Below are 20,420 nucleotides of genomic sequence, written 5' to 3'. Positions count from 1 at the left end.
TTTTTTTTTTTTTTTTTTTTTTTTTTTACACATTAGAGTAAGTTAATATGTAATGAGGAAAATGGCTATGGGTGTCCATTTTTTGGTTGGTGATAGCTTCTTATCCCATCCGCAAGCTGTAGGTCTCCTCTTCTTCTTCTTCTTCTTACTTCCCTCATGATCTGCAAGCTATAGATTATTGTTTACATGTCAATTTCTTAATAATTTGTCCCAACATTTTAGTTATAATGTAATGAAACCAATTTATTGTTCATACTCGATCTCCTGTGCTTCAGCCGAATCAAGTTGAAGTCAGATGAATCGTTACTTTGTGCATGTCATGAATGCCTTTCAAATCTCGATAAACATTTTTTCGACATTTTTGGAAGTAGCACATGGGATGGGGGTTTAATGAGTATTTGAAATGAATGGTAAAAGCTTCCATTGTTAAATTTGAGGTGTTCTATTGTTTAATTCTAGTTAAGAAGCTAGGTATTGCCAACTATAATAAACAGTAGTCAGCATAGCCACCATTATGGAAACAGCGATGCCTCTCAAGTTTTCAACCGATTGGACAACATTAGCGAAGAAAGAGTTAATAGCAAAAACAGCAATTCCTCTAAAATTTTACTCCCAATTGAAGCCATCATTTCATGTATAATTTTTTTAAGAAACATATATATACCGAGGTTCAGTCAAGCCTAAGTAATGAATGTTTGAGCCGTCAGCACATATAATTGGGAGATGTGATACAATAGTTCTCTGATTTGTGCGAAAGAGCCGATCTACCTGTGAATCGCCTATGCAAAAGTACCCATGAACTTGAATCAGAAAATACACACATATCACCAAAAGAACTTTCAAATTTTTAAAAGAACTGAGTTCTAAGATATCAAAGTCAGAAACCTTACAGTTCGCAAGTCTCATCGAAATCACATGCAAGTACTTCATAATCTGATGAAAAAAGAAGAATGAACATCAATCTTCTTCGGCACTATGGGGTCAAACTGACTAAATGTTCAGAAAGGAAATAGAAGAAGAGAGAAAACAAATTTCCAAATGTTCAGAAAGGACAAGAATGATTATTGTTTACCTCAAGCTCAATCAATAACGTTCCGAAGGAGGTTGTTGGCTGTGGAGCTTCAACACCTATCACAATTCTCAAGTCAATGGCGCAGCGCTGACACGCTCAGGTGGATCAGAGGTGCACTGTCGCCACTCATCAGCACACTACGACTATTTCAGCCACCACCTTCTCTATGACTACGGGCTATTCATCAGAATGGCAGCAAATTTATTAGGTTGGACTTTGGTGAAATAATTCAAAGGCCAACTGAATTATTATATTTAGATAGGCTTCATTTCATATGCAAACTAAATTCAACTAACTCTCTGAATTTACTTCCCGATCATTCATAAGTAAACTGGATGAAAATTCCAGCAGAGAATGAATGCTAATACAACTGGGTTAAAAATGTAGAATTAGGACTTCCCATTTTATTATATTTTGATAAGACTTCATTTCATATGCACGATTTGTGTTGGGAAGTGCAGAGCGTGCATACTTATACTAGGAGGTGTAAGAAGGGGATTTCACAGTAGACAGTTCGTGTTGAGATATGGGGAGATGAGTGTGGTAAGGAATATTTTGGGCTTTGTGAATTAGTGGGGAGAGATTTCTGACCCTCGAAATAACAGTCTTAATTCGAAATAACAGTCTTAATTCGTCCTCAGATTCATGCAATCAAGAAATTTTACCTGTAATATGTTTTCTCTGTATCCAGAACACCCTGAGTGGATGAATAATTCAGTCAATTTCCAAAACAAAGTAGCACGAGCAGAAATAAATTAAGATCCATGGATTACAAGTTCCAACCTTGATAATTAAACTGGCTGCATCCTTGTGTAAAACCTCGTTGTATTCGTGACAGGCCAGACTCTGGGAAAAGGAAAAAACATCACTCTTAACGTCTTAACCTTGACCTACAATTTATTTTTATTTTTCTCTCTATTATTATTATTATTATTATTTTGAGAGGGAAATTGAAGCAAACTTGGACACAGTTAGGGCAGCCGGTCTCTCCGAAGCAGCAGCAAGAGGTGAGAAGTTCTAAAGCAGCATTCAACAACTCTATGAAAACGGGTTGAATCTGTTACAAGTTCGGTTAAGTTCTTAGTAATAAAAAAAACCAAATTTCTAATGATTTAGCAGAAATTGACCGCATATAAAAATTCTAGGATCTTGGATCTTCAAGCATTGACCAACACCTAACATACAGGATAAATACAGCAGCAAGAATTCTCACCTGAAGTGACATACCAGTTCCTCCAGGATGCTGATCATACAACAGAATCCTTTCTGGAAAATAGCGAGAATCATGAGGATTTGCACATTCAGGAGCCAAGTCAGACATGTTGCAAATTATACGTCTGCAAGAAACAGTGATGAGCTGAGATTGAAAATATGCTGAACTTATAGGATTAACAAAAGAGCAGCAAACATTTATAGATTTTTGTCGTGTTTTTTCTTTCTTCAGTAATTAGAACCTCCAACGTTTATAAGTAATGCCCTGACCTGTTAGCTCCAACTTGTGTCAATTGAAGAGGTGAAGTTGTGAATAGAGTAAGAAAGTGACCACCAAGAGGAAAATTGGAATTTGGCCAAATCAAAGACCTCTCCCCAGTAGCTAACTTCGTGATTATTGCATCTCCCAAAGCATAAAGCCCATAGGAATGATGAATTCTTTCTTCTCCACTCAAACCACACAAACCGTGCCCATGTATCAGCCAGACCAAGTTGTACTGAGCCAAGCAAGTAAATACCCATGATGCATGGAATTCCTTCATACTGAATTCCAAAAGTTGGAAAAATATATCTCTTTCATTTTTCTGAAAGATAGCTCGGTTTCCCATGAGAAAAAGTTTACAAGAATAGATGCCTCAGTCTATTTTGATTTTTCTAGTCAAGGTGCACCAATGTAGCAGAAAAGTCATATAAGGGGGTTCTTTGCTGTGCATCATTTCAGCTGCATTGAGGCTATAAGGGCTCCTTTATTGTGCATCATTTCAGCTGCATTGAGGCTTTGTAATTAAGTTGATAGCAGAAAATTTTGATCTTCGTTGGAACCCAACGGTTCAACATTACCCATGAATCTCTGTTTGTTCATTCAATGTCTAATCCCAATCCTTCTTTTTGTTCATTCAAAGTCTAATCCCCTAGAGGAAAAGAATCTTCAAGCCATCCCCTAGAGTGAAAAAAAAATCTACGGAATCTACAATATTCAGATTCACTTAGTTTCTTTGTTCCTCATTCAATGTCTAATCTCAATCCTTCTGTTTACCCTGTTCTCAAAGACTAAAATCCCGAAGATAATTAAATTATTTACTTGATTGTTAACTTTAGGGAGGATAAACACCATGCATTTTATCCAAAGATCTTCTTTCGTAATCCCCTTTTAATGGCGCATGTTATGCATGCAGCATTTGACCTGGATCTCTAAAGGTTTCTCTTCTCTACAAAACTATGGAGCAGAGATCTGGCTAGTTAGTATTAGTTGGATCCCACCTAAAGGATGTAGGGAGATGGTGGAGATGGTGGAGAAGGTTCTCATTAACCCCCTGGCCCCAACCTTCTTTTCTTACAGGTGCTTGTTACAACAGCATCCTATATTTACACGTTCGGTAACACAATGTTCCAAGAGCATAACCTTTAAAGAAAATTTTAAACACATTATAACGCAAGACTTACAATGGTACTACATTCAGAAGAGCATGTGAAGCCGCATGCAAGCCTGCACGAAAGTCATAGTTTTTCCTCTTCACCTCTTCTTTTATAGATAGTGGTACTGGAATCCAAACTGCCTGCTTAGCATAGCAAGGGAAAATAAAATCAGCAGGAGTGGTGGAAGAACTCTTTTTTTTTTTTTTTTTTAAGAAAAAAAGTTAACAAAAACATGACTTGATGGCAGGCCAATTGATTAAAAGAAAAGGTCACAAGTTGAGTTTTTAAATTCCACCTGAGAGTTATACGAATATTTTGGAAGGGAGAGGTCCACTGTGTCAAAAATTTGATTACTTCCTTTCCATATTCGATAGAAACCAAACCAAGTGGTGGTAACTCTGCAATCATTTGCTTGTGCAGTTGTTTTTAAGAGCGGAATATTTGGAGCTCTCCTTGGATAGGCCTAATTAACAACATGAAACTATTTAAAATTGGGAACTACAGAAAAACACTGTAACAATACTTTTTATGGATTTAAAATTCATGTCACGTTTCTCCATCTTAAATGCCAAAGCCACAAGCCTTTTGAAAGAAACCACTTACATTTCTAACAGAGAAATACACTTTCCAAAATCCAAATTTTAGAAGATATGATATCCAATATACAGCAAATATGCAACTTCAGAAAGATAGCGGTTAAAAAGCTACAAGTCAATAAGTCAAACATACCAAACTACCACCAATAACATGAATGTCAGTGTAATCACGTGTTTTTGTGTAATATTTTAGATCAGCTTCTTCACAGAAAGCAAGCATAGTTGACAAATTCAAGCTTTTGACCAGATAAGTTCGTCCTTGATGCATATAAACAGCACCTTCATAAACCTGACCCACATAGCCGGAAACCTATAATGTTAGTTTCATAAAATGGCAATCGAGCAACCAAAAAGTAGAAATGAAAGGATCCTGCCTCACCTTTTGTTAATCTCTTTGAATAAAAAATAGATAGGATTTTGCTTATTAAATACGTCAATGGTTTTATTTTCTAAACAGCAGTCACCTGAAAGAAAGCCGTGCTTTCCTCAATCTCTTCGAGAACTTCATTTTGGCGCTGATCTACAACTTTGTATCTCTCTGCTTCAATCGCTCGGATACTAACTGAGCGTGAAGGCATTTTCTAGAAAATATTAAAATAGGAACATCATAGTTCAGTTAACCACAGGCTTGTATCAAAATCCAATTTCTGATAAGTAATACACTTTAGTCCATCAACCAAAAGAACAGACTGAATCAATTGATTACTTACATACCTCTTTCCCAATATAAGTCCAAATACTTTTGGATGAACCACATGATGGTGCAGGAATCAAATCTCCTCTACTTTTTAGAGACATTAGGGCAGTGTTTAAGCCAGGACCAAACAAATTCTGATCATAAACCATACAAACTGGGTGTTCATATGCAGCACACAACAAATGCTGTTCAAGAACCTAAAAAAGCAGCATCAAGAAATATGAGAACCACAACTTCACTAAAGCGGGGAGTAGGCCACCAATTTCAAGCATCACTATCAAATTTGGAACCTGTTGGTTTTCAGCATCAATATGGCAGCACTTAATTGGACTCCCAAAAAGTTTTTCAGGGTGTTTCATGAAATATTGATCAAGAGGCCCTTCAAATGCAACATATACAGAAAGAGAAGTCTTTTCTCTCCTTCCTGCCCTGCCTGCTTGTTGCCACAAGCTTCAAAAGAATACAGCAAATGGAGGAATAAAAGTATTAGAAACCAAAAAACCTAAATTAAGGACAAAGTCAAAAGACCAAGTATAACAAAGAAGATTAAGGAACCCTACCTAGCAATACTACCAGGAAAGCCCAAATGCAGAGTTGCATCAATGTGGCCTACATCAATACCCAATTCAAGGGCATTTGTAGCAGCAACACCACAAAGGTTTCCCCCAAAGAAGTCACTCTCTATTCTCCTCCTATCCTGCTCCATTTTATATATGCACTTTTTGGANCCCCCCCCCCCCCCCCCCCCCCCCCCCCCCCCCCCCCCCCCCCCCCCCCCCCCCCCCCCCCCCCCCCCCCCCCCCCCCCCCCCCCCCCCCCCCCCCCCCCCCCCCCCCCCCCCCCCCCCCCCCCCCCCCCCCCCCCCCCCCCCCCCCCCCCCCCCCCCCCCCCCCCCCCCCCCCCCCCCCCCCCCCCCCCCCCCCCCCCCCCCCCCCCCCCCCCCCCCCCCCCCCCCCCCCCCCCCCCCCCCCCCCCCCCCCCCCCCCCCCCCCCCCCCCCCCCCCCCCCCCCCCCCCCCCCCCCCCCCCCCCCCCCCCCCCCCCCCCCCCCCCCCCCCCCCCCCCCCCCCCCCCCCCCCCCCCCCCCCCCCCCCCCCCCCCCCCCCCCCCCCCTCCGACACACACACAAAATTAATTCTAACTATCTAAGCTCTTTCTTAACAAGTCTCTTGACTAATATTAATGCTAACTAGAGCTCCAACCTTCTTGTGAGGAAGAATTTCGTATCAGTATTTTATTTTGCAATAAGACCAAGTTCCGTAAATCATGGTTTCCATTCCGCAGTTCAAAATATACAGAGATAACAGAATGTACTGTTTCAACAATAGAAGGTGTCACATATACCTCAGCAGTGTATCCAGCACGATAAGCACACACAGACTGAACCAGATGGGGAGCTCTCTCCTTAAGAATTTCGCGCCTTCAACAATGAAAAGAATAATTGAAAGTTTTAGTTGGAACTATCTCTGAACGGCTGAGTGAAATTGAAGTTAGCATAAGTAATAGAATAAATATCAAAACCAAAAAGACAGAATGATATACTACAACTAATAAAGTATCACCTACGTGTAGCATAAAACGAGTTCACAAAGTTTACGAGTTTTACAAAAAGCAATGCAGCGAAGTCCATGCTGAACCATTTCTGCAAAGAGCCTCGCAATGTCCATAATTGGGCTGAAAAGGCAAACAAAGTGTTAAATGATATGATACTGAGATTGATTCTCATCCACTGAAGTCAATAAACATGGAAAGTTGTTGCCTTGGATTTCTGAAATTAGCATTCTTTTCTGTACTCTGCAGAGAATCAATACCTCTCTGAGAACTTTTTGAGGCCTGTACCACAGAAGCAACAAGGAAAAAATCAGTATTACTTTATCATGTAATTTATGTTGACAGACCTACAGAGAGTACCATAATAGGATTCCAGAGGATGAATAGTTTTCTGGCAGAAGGACTTCCATCATTTTCAATCAGCTCTAAGCTTGACAGACTTCCAAGTTCCTGAAGCATTACAAAAGGGGCATATTTCAATTCATTTACATATTCATAAAGAATGAAGTCAAAGTTGATTTTTCATTGAAAGAATATGACTGGGAAAACGACAAGCAAAGATACAGCCATTGCCAATCATTTAAAAGTTAAAGGATGAATAATAAAGGAGAGAGACTTCTTTCATTGATTACTCTCTATACACTCTACTTACTAATCTCTCTCAAGATTTCCTCCAGATCCATACTTCTCCTAATTAATCTCTCTCTTCACACATTTTCTCACACTAGTCTCTCGACACCCCACATCTCACTTATAATAGTTTTTGTGTCAGTAAATAGTTGGTTCTAGAAATTTTTGTGAAGCAAATATCAATCAACCAAAAAAAACACATTTAATTAGATCAAAATACTTGTGAAAAACTAAAACCAATCGACAAGATGCTTTATTATTAAGCTTTTTTTTGTATAAGAAACCGAATTTTCATTGAACAAATGAAAGAATACCAGAAAATACAAAAAAAAAAAAAAAAAAAAAAAAAAACAAGCCCAAGAGAAGCTGGAGTACAAAATTAACTACAAAAAGGGCCTCCAATCCAAAAGTAACCAACTACAAAAACGGTTCCAATCAAAAATACGAGACCAAGGTTATAATCACACCAAAAAAAAAAAAAAAACAAGCCCAAGAGAAGCTGGAGTACAAAATTAACTACAAAAAGGGCCTCCAATCCAAAAGTAACCAACTACAAAAACGGTTCCAATCAAAAATACGAGACCAAGGTTATAATCACACCAAAAAAAAAAAAAAAACAAGCCCAAGAGAAGCTGGAGTACAAAATTAACTACAAAAAGGGCCTCCAATCCAAAAGTAACCAACTACAAAAACGGTTCCAATCAAAAATACGAGACCAAGGTTATAATCACACCAAAAAAAAAAAAAAAACAAGCCCAAGAGAAGCTGGAGTACAAAATTAACTACAAAAAGGGCCTCCAATCCAAAAGTAACCAACTACAAAAACGGTTCCAATCAAAAATACGAGACCAAGGTTATAATCACACCAAAAAAAAAAAAAAAAAAAAAAAAAAAAAAAAAAAAAAAACTAGATTTAATATTAAGCATTTTTTAGAAAGACTTATGACAGAAACAAAAGAACTTCTTGTAAAAGCACTCTATTACACACCCTTCGTATGCCTGGATTGAATCTCATCCATCATGTTGCCACTTTTTTGACACTTCATTATGTCAACAAAAGACACTAGACTAAAATTATAGCAAAGAGAACAATTAAGGTAGGGTAGACAAAACATATATTGCACTAATGAAGATGCTTCTATACATTTTCAAACGAGTTTCAAGAGAAAAACAGGATGCATAATTAAATTGTTTGATATTTTTTGTACTAAAAAACAACAGTAGACATCTATACTAAGAGCACATGCCTTTAGCAATAGTCATTACACTTACCATGCAATGTTGGCGTGGATTTGCAGAAGTTGCTGTACAGAATATAAAAGAAGGATCACTTCCATACACTGCACAAGAAAACAGAATATTTTTTACAACAAAATTTAAGTTGAAATTTAGATGAATAACTCCCTCAATTTCCATCTCCACACTAGGTGGTAATCCACACCATGAGAGCAAAGCCGGCGAAGTCTCCGTATTATTAGTGCAGTATGACATCCAAATGCTCCCTTATAAGTATGAGCCTCATCAATGACTATAAACCTGGGTAAGAAAATCAAGTGATAAAATCTTGAGGTAAATGTGCACAATATTGACAGTTTAATGTGCGAAACATCAGCATAATTAGTGCGCACGCAACCAGCAAGGCCTATACAAGGCAATCAAATTAATTGAGGATAAACATAAAGGCCAAAGTATTTAAAAAAGAAAGAAGACAAAGGTTAGAGAGAGAATGATACAAGGGATGGAACATGGTACCACATAGATTGAACATTGAACAACGGAAAGATAAATTGTGAAGTGTGCCACATTACCGCAGATTTGATAATATCCGACTAAATTGTCTGTGCTGTGGCAGGATTGATAGATGTAGCATATCAGGATTTGTGATTAACTGCATAAGAACAGAAAATTTTAGCAGGAACTTGGTTTTCAAACTAACGTTTAGGGAAGGAAGGGGAAGGCTTAAGAAAATGCCTTCATAAATTACCAGCCTAGCATTATCACGCAATAAAATCCGGTCAGACTGTGAGGTATCACCATCATAAACGCCAATGTTAAGGTCAGCATTAAACCCTTTCATCATGACAAGCAAACTTCTGAGTTGATCTTGAGCTAAGGCCTAAATGTGTAAAAAGATTTAGTATTTCAATACAAAGCAAATTTGTATCAAACAACTTATGCAATAATGCAGCAGAGAACATACCTTAGTTGGAAATAAGTAAAGTGCACATGATGAGACATCTTGAGACATTGATTCAAGAACTGGCAAGTTATAGCACAGAGATTTTCCACTTGATGTCATTGTAGCAACTGCAACATGATTTCCAGCCAGGGAGGCTTCTATCGACCTTGTCTATCAAGTTCAATATAGTAGAAATGCAAAACAGTTTTTTTTCTATTAAAGAAAATGTATTCAACTCAAAATGAATATATACAAGTTATAAGTCGTATCAACCCACAAGTGAGGCACGGAGTTCACAAAAGTTCACTCCAGTGAGCCTTGATTAAAAAAACAAAATAAAATAGAATTGTCATGATCACAAAAAGACTTGAACAGAGTGCATACCTGATGGCTATACAACTTTTCTACTCCAATACATTTAAGTGCTGATATAACATTATTAGAAAGTTCCTCCGGAATTTCCACATAATTAGCTTTTCTAGCCGCAATATCTTCGACGTGCACTATCTGTTTAGAGAATTATACATATCAAACTTCTCAATTAACAACTAAAAATATGTGGAAAAGACAACTTTAATGCAAATTCCACTTTTTCACTGGATGGCCTAGTCAACCATTGACAGACTACAACTAAACATGTTGATTTATCAATTAATTAAATAAAATTTGAGCCCGTGTCTCACTTCCTCAGCCACATACCTGACCCTCAGATCCAATACCCTTTTCAAGATGTTCAACCATGTTCTCAGGTAAGAGTTTCGAAGTGTCCTGTCAAACCAAGAAACCATATGGCTGTTGTAATTAAGCATACAAACCATGCAGTAAACTATCATAGACATGAAATTAGAGGTAGAACTTTTGGATTCATGAATGCTGTATGTAAAAAGGTTGATATAAACTTTTATAGTCATATGTGAATGGGCAGTAGACACACAAGCACACTTCATGGGATAGCAAAGTTTAGAAAATCACGTCTCTTGCAAAGAAAAATCAACATCAAAGCTCAAAATATTTTTATTTCCTCTGTCAGATTTTGCATTGACAATTTGCAAAAAGAGAACCAAACAACTCCACAACTAAATATATACTAACGACAATTTCATACATGACATTGTACTCGATCAGATTGAGAACTTGACGAAGCCATGTCACTTTTTTTTGCTCGCTTCGCTTCATTTCCATCCACAGCAGACGCTTTCGACGTAATTAAATCTTCCAAAGAAAAAGACACACATATCTCACTTCTGCTTCCATGTCTAAGCTGCATTCGCACCAGCCAATTAATTAATTCAATGGTAGAAAATCGGACACTGAATAAAGAAACTGATACACAGAAACTAGCTGGATAATAAACCCAAATGATTGCACAGATAAAAGTTGAGACTGCAATGCAAAAATTTTAAAGCATAGTAATCGTCCTTTTTATTTTGAAGTCATCATCATATCTGCTGGATCAATGGGGAACTTCTGGTCAGATCTTAAACTCATTTCCACCGATACATGATAGAACAATACTTGAAAAGCTTTCTTGATTCTTAAGAACTATTAACATGACTTGGATTGTTTATTCCTAATATTCGGCACCGTTTGTTTCAAAGCATGTGTGGCATCCACAAAGGCCAATGAAAGCATGGATTTCAACTAGACTTCGAGAGTGATTAATGGCCAATTTTTGCTAAGAGGAACCAAATTCATGTCCCGTTATCAATAGTGCTGCTGTTTATAGTTAGCAAATTCATGTCCAAATAACCAACCATACACCCTCCTCTCAAGCTCATTTCAGCATTATACTAATATTTTAACCTATATTTACTTCCAGAAGGGATAGGAGAAGTCCTGACTGGATATTGAAATTGAGAAAATCGGGTGTATATATACAGGGCACGAAGGAGGAGATATACGGCAACAATACCATCTGGGTAACAAGAAATCTTGAAGTACGATATATTCATTCAACTCTATTAAACTACTCATCTCATAAAACTTCAACGGTGTGAATAGCAACATGGATGCTCTCAAGTCATTTCTTCGTCGTGAAAAGATGTTATAACAAAACCAACGAGACAAGGAATAGTTAAACACACCATATGGCCCTTAATAGCCTCCCAAAGGTAAAATTTAAAGGATTTTTCCCGTCTCTTCATTGGAGTGATATCCGTTGGTGCTTTGGACGACAGTTTATATGCTGTAGATCAACAACGTTATGTAAATAAAGCAAAATCCAATTGGAAATCGAATACATCTCAATCATGGTCTGAATTTCAACTTACCCGTATTATCAGCTGTCCATCGACTATTTTGTGCGGTCAAATAATTAACAATGATAATCTTATCATCATAGCTATCTTCCAAAGTGCCACTTGCAAAATGTACTACCTGGCACGGGCAGAATATGTCCTAGTTAAAACTGCAGGCTGGGTGAATGATTGATGATGTAATAGCATGAGTTCTTAAGAAATCCATACACAACGAAAAAGAACCTAGTCGTTACAAATTGACAACTATCCATCACTCGTAATGTATTTTTGTCGCTTGAGCCATTTTTTTCATTAGCATGTAAATTGACAACCAAGAATTTCTTCGCAATTTCTTGTTTTGATGATATAATGATCCCCCATTAAACTTGGAAAACGCTCACGGACACCGAATCAAGTACCTTGGGACAAAGAAGAGAGAGATGCTTCATGTCCTCCATACGAAGCGTAATTCCATGTTTCTGCAGCAGGTCCATTGCTTGTTCCAACCGACTTGCAGTTATAATTTCTTCTCGTAGTTGAGCAAACATTGATAGAACATTTAAGAAAGCAAATGTCTTCATTATCTTCTTCAGCCACACTGGACATAGGCATGAAGAACAACGTGTTCTATTTGGCGCTTTTCTGCTGCCACTTCGGGAATTAGCTTGTTTTGCCAACAAGCACTTCTCATTACGTGGGTCTGATAAACAATCCACAGACTCCAAAAACTTAATCAAGTTTTCGCAATTGTATTCGCTTAACAATCCCACAGTAGGAGACGATAACAAGTTCCTCAAAATGTCATCTAAAATCCCATTCGAGTCATTACAAATGAAACCCTTTTTGCCTCTTGCTTTCAAACTAGAAGGACCGGTAGTACACGTCGCTGCCAGTTCAGAATCAACACCTCCAGTTTCAAAATTCCCTCTCTCACTCTCGAGGCCATTTCTCTCTCTCCCTTGAACAGAACAGTCATGTAAATACGACAAATCCTGGACCATATCGGACCATGCAGAATCAGCGAATAGAGAAATTGAGCTTCCGCCCGAAACACTGGATCCTTGTTCATATTGATCGCGAAGTTGAGGCTTGGAAGATTCCTTTTTAGTAAATGGAATGAGCACTAGAAATTCGCCTTTGTCAATGCGGCATGCACTAATTTCACTCTGCGGTTTCAACTTAGTACCCTGAAACGAAAATGTCAAGTATCATCAAGCAAAACCAAAAGTAGTCGTATAGAGAGGGATAGAGGGAGATGGAGATGTTCATTGCCTTAGAAAAGAGGTGAAAATTGGGGGAAACGGTTGCGGAGGGGAAATTCTTCCTAAGTAGAAGCTTGAGGTCCTCAATTGTTCTGTCGCCGGAAATGGAGATGGTCAGTGATTCTCCGGTTAGGGTTTTGATTCGGATTTCACTCTCACTCTCCTCCATTGCAATCTCTCTCCCTCTAGAGCTTCTTTCTGGAGTCCATTTTATACGGCTAGGAATTTGGCGGGGAAGATGATCGTTTCGCTCTCCTGCAACGTGAAGTTGGCGTCAAGCACTTGATTTTATGGGCCGTGTATTTTACTGTAATTGGGCTTCGTCGTGTAAAAGCCCATATAATTGGGCCTCTAGTCTGTTGGGCCTAGTCAGAATTTGGGCTTACTGAAACGCACCGTATTTTCTTTTCTTTTCTTATTTCGTATTTTAAATTACAAATATTTAAATTTTTAAGTTATGTATTAATCAGGTTAAATAATTCATCTTTGCGAAATCCTGAATTAAACATACACTAAACACATTTTTGTCCTCGTATAAATTCTCAACAAGAAATTCATATTAAAAAGAAGAACATACATTAAAAGCGATCGTGGAGGGAGAGTACAACGGCAGCTCGTACAGCGTCGTCGGGCGGAATCCGATGTCGAACGAAGTCCGGGGAAATGCCGGTAGTCGGAGGGACGGCAGTTTCCGGCTTGTTCGTGGGTATTGCTCAGCCAGGACATTCCCGTTTCAGAGAAATGGATGCTGTGATTGGCTACCATTTTAGACTGGTTCATGATCTCTACAGCTACTCCGGTCGAATAAGATTTAAGGATTCCGTATTTTCCGACCAGATTCATTACAATTGTACTGAATAAATTTTCGTAGTCTGGACGCTTACATTCATATCTTCTATTAGCTAGTGCATTCGAATATCATCATTAACTTTCCATAATTCATTGATTTGAATGAAGCTGTTTCTATATAGGGCTGTGCAGCAAATAGAGATTTAGTCAATGTAGACCGTTAAAACTTTTATGGGCATTCAATGTGTGCTAGCTGCCTCCATTTATGCGTTTGAGTTACATCGGCTTTATAAGGCCCTGTAATTCTGCTGGCTTAACTCTTACTTTGATCTTTCTCTAATCTTTATGGAGATGGAGATTGGAGATTTCAATTTTTACTGTCCTTTAGACGTTACTTTCTTGATGTTCTCCAAGTTTTTTCATTTGCTTCAGCTCTGACATTGGCAAGGTATTGTCTAAGATTTATCTGGTCTGAAAGCAGGTGATGATCATTTGTACATTTTATTTGTGCCGGAGTTGTTGGGATGAGATTGCTTGATTTGAAGGGTTTCTCAAATCTTATGATTGTTTATATATATGTATATATATGTTCATAGTAATTTCAGAGGTCTTTGTTTGGCTGCTGAGAGAAGAAAGAAGGGAAGAAACTTAGACTTGGGATCTTTCTTGTGAAAATGATAGTGTTGGTTTTGGTTACATTCTAGACTGTTTCTGATATTCAATCAGAGGAGCTGACTTTCCCAAAACAACATTAAATAGAATGTTTGTTTGTTTTCCATGTCATGGAATCAATTATAAGATGATTGATGTCTGATTGTGTGTTTTATTTAGTGTTGCACAAATTCATTGTCAGCTTCATAAGAATTGGAAGGATCAACCTTACCAACCAGGAAATTTGGTGATCTGTTCATCATTAAAGAATAAATGAGGAATGAATTTTCAGATTTGGTAGTGAACAATATGTGTAAAAGTCCAAGCATGGAGAAGAACAAAGGGAAAGTTGATGATGTTGAGTCCTTTAAGAGAAGAAACTGTATTGTACAAGAGAGTGAAGATGATCCTGGTGAATCAGAAGCAAGTGGAGATAGAATGAGTCGGTATTCCTCGACGAGTTCAATCAACGACGAGCTGCCCGAGCTTGTTGTTTTCCTTCAAGAAACCAACTATGAATTTGTGAAAGACATTTGCATTGACAAAGCAGGAACTTCTTGTGAGGAGTGCTTTGAGGAGAACTGTGACACACAAAATGGCTATGTACCCTGCATGCTCAAAAGTAATGTAGCAGCAAGCGACATTGAAACAACTGAAGAATCTGAGGACGTGGAGTCGTCGATTTTGAGTACTGACTCAACACAGGTCGTTGAGAAAAATTTATTGAACAAAGTAAATGAGAACCAAAAGTTTTGTTATGATGCAAAAGATGAAATCCCTTCTGACTTTTCCAATAAGAAATCTGTGCCTAAATTGCATCTTGATAGAAAGGTGAGAATAAACTCAGCTTAGCTTACTTGTTCATATCTTTGTAAAATTCAATGACTTGATTTGATTGTCTGCAAACTTTGTAGGTAACAGGTAAAAGGGTAGCAGCTTCTTCCAACTCTATTGCAATATCATTGACTAAGATACTTGATGAAAACAAGCTCAAAGGCAAAGGAGTTGCTGGAAGCAACATTGAACATGGAAACGTCTTTCGCAATTCGGGTTTATCACCGAGCGGAGTAGGGGGCAGTGGCAGGACATCCACAGCCAAAGACTATGCACCAGAAAACCAAACGGGACGGTACAGAAGCATTTATGGCTTTGTTTATCAGAGAGATGATGGTTCCTCTGAGGTTGATCCTGCTTTCAACACAGTGAGAAGGCCCTCATTTTCATCTTATGTGGGCAGTGACTCACTTGGGTCGAATGACAGCACCAACAGCTCACATTCTTTTGCTTTTCCAATGTAATTTTGCTTATCTTTTCATTAGCTCTTGCTCCCTCATTTGTTGAAACTGATACATATAGCTTATTATCTTGGCCTTGTTGAATTCACAGTTTACAGACAGAATGGAATGGAAGCCCAGAAAGAATGGCGACCGCTGACCCGAGGCAAACGCGAAGGCTGCAACTGTGGAGGCTGTGTCTTCCCTGCTGCAATTTCTGAGCATCTTATTGCCCAACCTGTCAGTGTTCTTCATTGTTTTCACTCACATTCATTATCATTTTGTATAAGATATGTAAAATTGCATTGAGCCCAAAATTTTAAGTTTATAATCATAAAAAAATAATGTTTTGGATACATCCTTTACATTTGCTCTCACTTTTACCTCAATATTAGCTTTTAGAGAAAATAAGACATTTGGACGTGTCTTACATGTCTAGTATTACGTCAAAAACAACTTAACTCAAAAGTTAGGAGGGAACTAGAACAACCCAAGTGACCTAAGCTCATTGCTAGCAGATATTGTCCTTTTTAGACTTTCCCTTCCAGACTTCCCTCAAAGTTTTAAAACACGTCTGATAGGGAGAGTTATCCATACCCTTATAAAGAATGTTTTGTTTCTCTCTCCAACTGATGTGGGATCTCACAATCCACCTTCCTCGGGCCAGCGTCCTCGTTGGCATACCGCCCGGTGTCTAGCTTTGATACCATTTGTAACAGCTCAAGTCCACCGCTAGCAAATATCTCTTTGGGCTTTCTCTTTTGGGTTTCCCCTCAAAGTTTTAAAATGCATCTATTAGAGAGAGGTTCCCACGCCCTTATAAAGAATGTTTCATTCCCCTCTCCAACCGATGTGGAATTTCATTGGAACACTCCATTGGGAGGATATGCCCAGCTAAGAAGATAAAATTTCTCATACCTTAAATAGTTTAAGATTTTGGTTCGACTATTTGAGAAAAATTCAAATATTACCCCATACCTACTCCTTCAATTTAACTTTTGACACCTTACTAAGCACTATACAATTTTATTCAAATAACGTCACACTAATCTCGAACGCTATTGATGTGGTGAATTATAAATGGAAGTATGGTTAAATGTAGTACTAGAAAAGTCCTCTCTATTAGTGAGTTAATATAGCATTAAAGTACTATGTTCTGAGCTTAAATGTTTGTCATTTCATATTAATAATCTATTTGTTAGCCCTCTTATATGGGTAGTATTGGAGCCCACACATTAAGAGATTGTCAAGGAGAAAATTGAAAACATTGAACTCATAGGTCTGAATCTGATGCTGATTTAACCTATGCATAAACACAAAGAAACGTGGTCCTACACTTAATCCTTAGACAGATACTCCAAGTAAACAACAGTTGCTTATGAAACTATCTACCACATTCTTAATCCCTCATTGCTCAAATTTGACATCTCTTTGGCTTCTGACAGGCTCAAAAGATAGTTGAAATCAGGTGTAGAAGATGAGATGGTGGCAATAGCAAGATAAGATGTTCCTCGATGATAAAAGAGGACCACAATCAGTTCGCTGGAAGTTTCTAGGGATCTATTGAGGCAAATGGTTGAGTTGATAGATAGCTCAGTCCAATGTCGACCCAACTTGGAGGGATTCAACTCAATGGTGCCCACTTTTGGTATTAGAGTCTTGAAGGTAAGTATCTAATGATGCTCCATTGGACCATATATTATGCAGTGGAAACCACTGTTGGCCAAATGAAAAAGGAGTAGAAAAAACCATTATCTTGGGAAGGCAAATGCCAAATCTGTCTGTATAGGTAACACTTTCTTTTCAACTATTACGTCCCACTCCAATGCCATGCCACCATGTTTTGATTAAGTCTAAACAACTCTCAGGTAGCACGAGATTTGCAGGAGTTGACAGAGTCATCGAGCAGGCAGGGGGGCGGGTGATGGAAAGTAAGGACCACCATCAGCCACCACCATGTGCCAACCCCGAATCGAAGGCACGTCATTGCTCGGCCAACGCCACAATCAATTGCCATCTGAATTATGAATGTTGAGGCCTTTTAGAAGCAGGATGGGGGCGACAATGAAAACTGACCCTTCACAAGTCACGTCTCACTTGATCAAACATGCCAATTCCCATTACAGGACCATTGCAGCTGAGTGAGTACCTTGGAGCAATCCAATATCCATCCCCACAAGCAACCACAGAGAGATAGAAGTGGGAATTGGAGTCAAACATTAACACTCGACTCGATCAGCTTCTCTCGAGTCGAAATTCGAGGTATCTCGGCCGATATGGACGAGAAAAGTGAAACAAAAATGAGATGCTAGGACCACAAAAGGCATGTGATAATTAGTCAGCTGAGACAAAGGGGGTATTTTGGTTAGCAATGGTAATCAAAGAGCAAGTGACAGATGGGCCTTTGGGGCAGAAGAAAGGCAAGGCTTATCAGCCTTTTCATTATCAAATAAATGCTAAGATTACATGTGAGCTGTGATGCTTCAATTCACAGCTCAAGGACCCATCTCTTTCAATTTTAATTACATTTTTTCCTCTTTTATAGACATTTTGAGTTTTTCTTTTTCACTAAATGTTGAAAAATATGGAGCATTTGAGAAAGCCGTGGCAATAGGAAGTAGAGAGGGATATGGATCACTAGTAGATGATATTGTCTGTTTATGGCTTGTTATGTATTGACATCAACTTCGCATTTTTAAAACACGTGGAGTGGTTTCTACACCCTTATAAGAAAATGTTTCGTTTCCCTCTTCAACCAATGTGAAATCTCACAATCCACTCTTAGGAGGCCTAGTGTCCACGCTAACACACTACCTCCACAATTCATCCCCTTTGGGACCTAGCATCCTCGTTGGCACACCACCCACAATTCACTCATTTGGGGACCTAGCATCTTCGTTAGCACACCATTCAGAATTTGGCTTTGATATCAATGACTCAAAGTCGCTAACACCTCATGCATCAAAGTTTCCTCTTTCAATGAGTTCAATTTCTGTAATTTGGTTACTTCATTATGTAACCGACAATATAAGAATCGGAGATATTATTATAAATTTATTAAAAGAGACGAAAGAGAGGTGTATTTATTACCAGACTAAATAAATAATTAATAAAAGAAAAAAAAATCCACTTTATTTACCCGGAGGTGCATTTATTACCACAAAGTCACACCGTAAAAAACTGTTTCAAGTCATAAAGGATGGAGAAGACAGAGTCGGCCCACTCGGAGCAAAACCTCCATATTCTCGTCCTTTGAAGAAGATACGTGGCCCCCACGTCACCCCTAACGCTTCCACGTCATCATAATCCTCACCAAATCACCACATATCATCAGTACCATATCCCTACCCCTACCACCCTCGGCCTGAAAGACAGGACAAACCGACCTCCTCACCTGTCACCTATCACCTAAACCCACGTGGCTCCCCTTACCCCACCTTACGTGGACTCATAATATCGCATGCTGACTCTGGGCCCCACTTCCCCCTCCCTTCAACCGACTTCGTACGTCACCCGTCGTCTTCTTAATTTCAAAATTAATTAATTAACCTTATTTAACAGCAAATTTTTTTAAAAAAATAACGATAATAAATATTCGAATTTCCATAAACTGAAAATAAAAAATTAATAAACTATAGGGGGATTGATTTACATAGAGACGAAGTAAAGAAGGAAGCATAATTTTTCCCATTTTTTTCCTTTTTTTTTTTTTCCACTGAGAGATATTTCTTTAATTTTATACTAAAATTAGGAAAAAAAATAAATTTTGAAATTAGAAAAAAATAGGAAATGGTGGGCTAAGAAAAGTCTTGACCGTGGTCTGCAGCGATTTACGGAAGGTACAGATTGGGGGGGTCTGGATCACTCCATTGATTTTGACTCCAGTATGCTTGATCAACGGCGTTGGGAAGATCAAAAAGAACCTGATGATCTCCGTTTGACTGCCAATCCAACGGTCCGAATCCAATGTTACTTGATCTGCTATTCTGCAGCCCTGATGGATCGACGTGAGCCGTCTGATCCATGTACCCGCCGCCGCCGCCGCCTGTGATTTCCTGCATCTTTAGTTCATCGTTAACGTTCATCATTCTCTGTGGCGTCCATTGATTTTGAAACTGATGATTCATCCCGAAAGGCGTCGCGTCAGCGATGTTGCCGAATCCGAACGGCAATGTCTCGTTCGACGACGTGATCAAGCTCGTGAAGCTTCCAATTTCCGAGAAAATTCCGCAGTCCGAAACTGGAGCTGCCGCCATCTCGAAATTCGTGTTTGTGCTTGGAGTGGGGAACAATTTCGAATCCTGTACGCTTAATAGAGTCGACGCGGAACTCGTAGACGGAGCGGAAACAGCCTCGGTTGCCGCGGCGGCGGTTGTTGTTGCGGCGGTGAGGCTAGAGCTCTCACTGCTAGAATGAGAGGTGGATTTCTGTTCGTGAAGTGGAGGTGGAGGCCCGGTTGTGTCAGATGTCGGCTTGGACTTGGAAGCTCGTTTGGTTTTCCGACAGCCACCACCGACAGGAACGTTGCGTAGGACGCCGCCTTTGGTCCAGTAACGGCGGCAGCTCTTGCAGAAGTGACGAGGCTGAGAGAGATTATAGTTATTGTAATAACAGAACTTTGTATTGAGAGAATCACACCTTGGGCACTTCAAGGCTTGGTGGTTCTGGTGGTGGTGGAGGTGGGGCCTCAGGCTACGGTCCCCGCCGCCACCTCCTCCGCCGCCAAACAAGCGGTTTCCGCCAGCAATCGAGTGTATGCCCTGCATTTCCAGAGCCAAACGAAGCAATTTCTTGAAGATGGGCAGAGGAGAAAAGAAAATTAATTTCTTTCTTTTTCTTTTTTTTTTTTTTTTTT

The 20,420-nt window shown here is 39.1% G+C and overlaps 3 protein-coding genes across 10 annotated transcripts in view; 1 reads left to right on the top strand and 2 right to left on the bottom strand.

Moving 5' to 3' along the window:
* Positions 1–574: 574 nt before the first annotated feature.
* On the bottom strand, positions 575–13,118 carry LOC111500077 (uncharacterized ATP-dependent helicase YprA). 5 transcript variants are annotated; one of them, XM_023151806.1, is made up of 30 exons: positions 12,862–13,118; positions 12,009–12,776; positions 11,623–11,728; positions 11,437–11,537; positions 10,458–10,613; positions 10,052–10,120; positions 9,737–9,859; positions 9,374–9,523; positions 9,158–9,289; positions 8,982–9,061; positions 8,615–8,709; positions 8,446–8,513; positions 6,904–6,993; positions 6,752–6,825; positions 6,559–6,666; positions 6,337–6,412; positions 5,554–5,711; positions 5,284–5,443; positions 5,011–5,190; positions 4,761–4,877; positions 4,430–4,585; positions 3,996–4,163; positions 3,728–3,840; positions 2,286–2,409; positions 2,034–2,129; positions 1,856–1,918; positions 1,738–1,769; positions 1,073–1,249; positions 886–933; positions 575–779 (listed from the first exon to the last, which is right to left on the bottom strand). In XM_023151806.1, the coding sequence occupies exons 1-28, from the start codon at positions 13,018–13,020 to the stop codon at positions 1,243–1,245; spliced, it is 3,729 nt and encodes a 1,242-aa protein (XP_023007574.1). In that variant the 5' UTR covers positions 13,021–13,118; the 3' UTR covers positions 575–779; positions 886–933; positions 1,073–1,242. The 5 variants fall into 5 exon arrangements, with proteins under 5 accessions (XP_023007574.1, XP_023007573.1, XP_023007575.1 ...); XM_023151805.1 differs by having other exon boundaries at positions 891–933; XM_023151807.1 differs by having other exon boundaries at positions 575–768; positions 891–933.
* A 404-nt stretch (positions 13,119–13,522) lies between these two features.
* LOC111468138 lies at positions 13,523–18,105 on the top strand. 4 transcript variants are annotated; one of them, XR_002714718.1, is made up of 6 exons: positions 13,523–15,122; positions 15,206–15,585; positions 15,678–15,805; positions 16,785–16,926; positions 17,011–17,354; positions 17,434–18,105. XR_002714718.1 is itself a non-coding variant. In XM_023113260.1 (3 exons), exons 1-3 carry the CDS (start codon positions 14,565–14,567, stop codon positions 15,784–15,786), a joined length of 1,047 nt encoding a protein of 348 aa, XP_022969028.1. In that variant the 5' UTR covers positions 13,523–14,564; the 3' UTR covers positions 15,787–15,921. The 4 variants fall into 4 exon arrangements, 1 of the variants encoding a protein (XP_022969028.1); XR_002714716.1 differs by having other exon boundaries at positions 16,768–16,926; XR_002714715.1 differs by lacking the exon at positions 16,785–16,926.
* A 1,084-nt stretch (positions 18,106–19,189) lies between these two features.
* The window catches only part of LOC111469312 (dof zinc finger protein DOF5.4-like), a 1,776-nt gene continuing 545 nt past the window's right edge, over positions 19,190–20,420 (bottom strand). The window contains exon 2 of the mRNA XM_023114544.1: positions 19,190–20,401. Within this exon, the coding sequence (XP_022970312.1) occupies positions 19,396–20,331 (936 nt within the window). The 5' untranslated portion in view covers positions 20,332–20,401 and the 3' untranslated portion in view covers positions 19,190–19,395. The remainder of the gene's footprint in view (positions 20,402–20,420) is intronic.

The sequence above is a fragment of the Cucurbita maxima genome, unplaced genomic scaffold (genome assembly GCF_002738345.1).
Source record: "Cucurbita maxima cultivar Rimu unplaced genomic scaffold, Cmax_1.0 Cma_Scf00002, whole genome shotgun sequence".
Lineage (NCBI taxonomy): Eukaryota > Viridiplantae > Streptophyta > Magnoliopsida > Cucurbitales > Cucurbitaceae > Cucurbita > Cucurbita maxima.
This window is presented reverse-complemented; position numbering and strand designations above follow the sequence as displayed.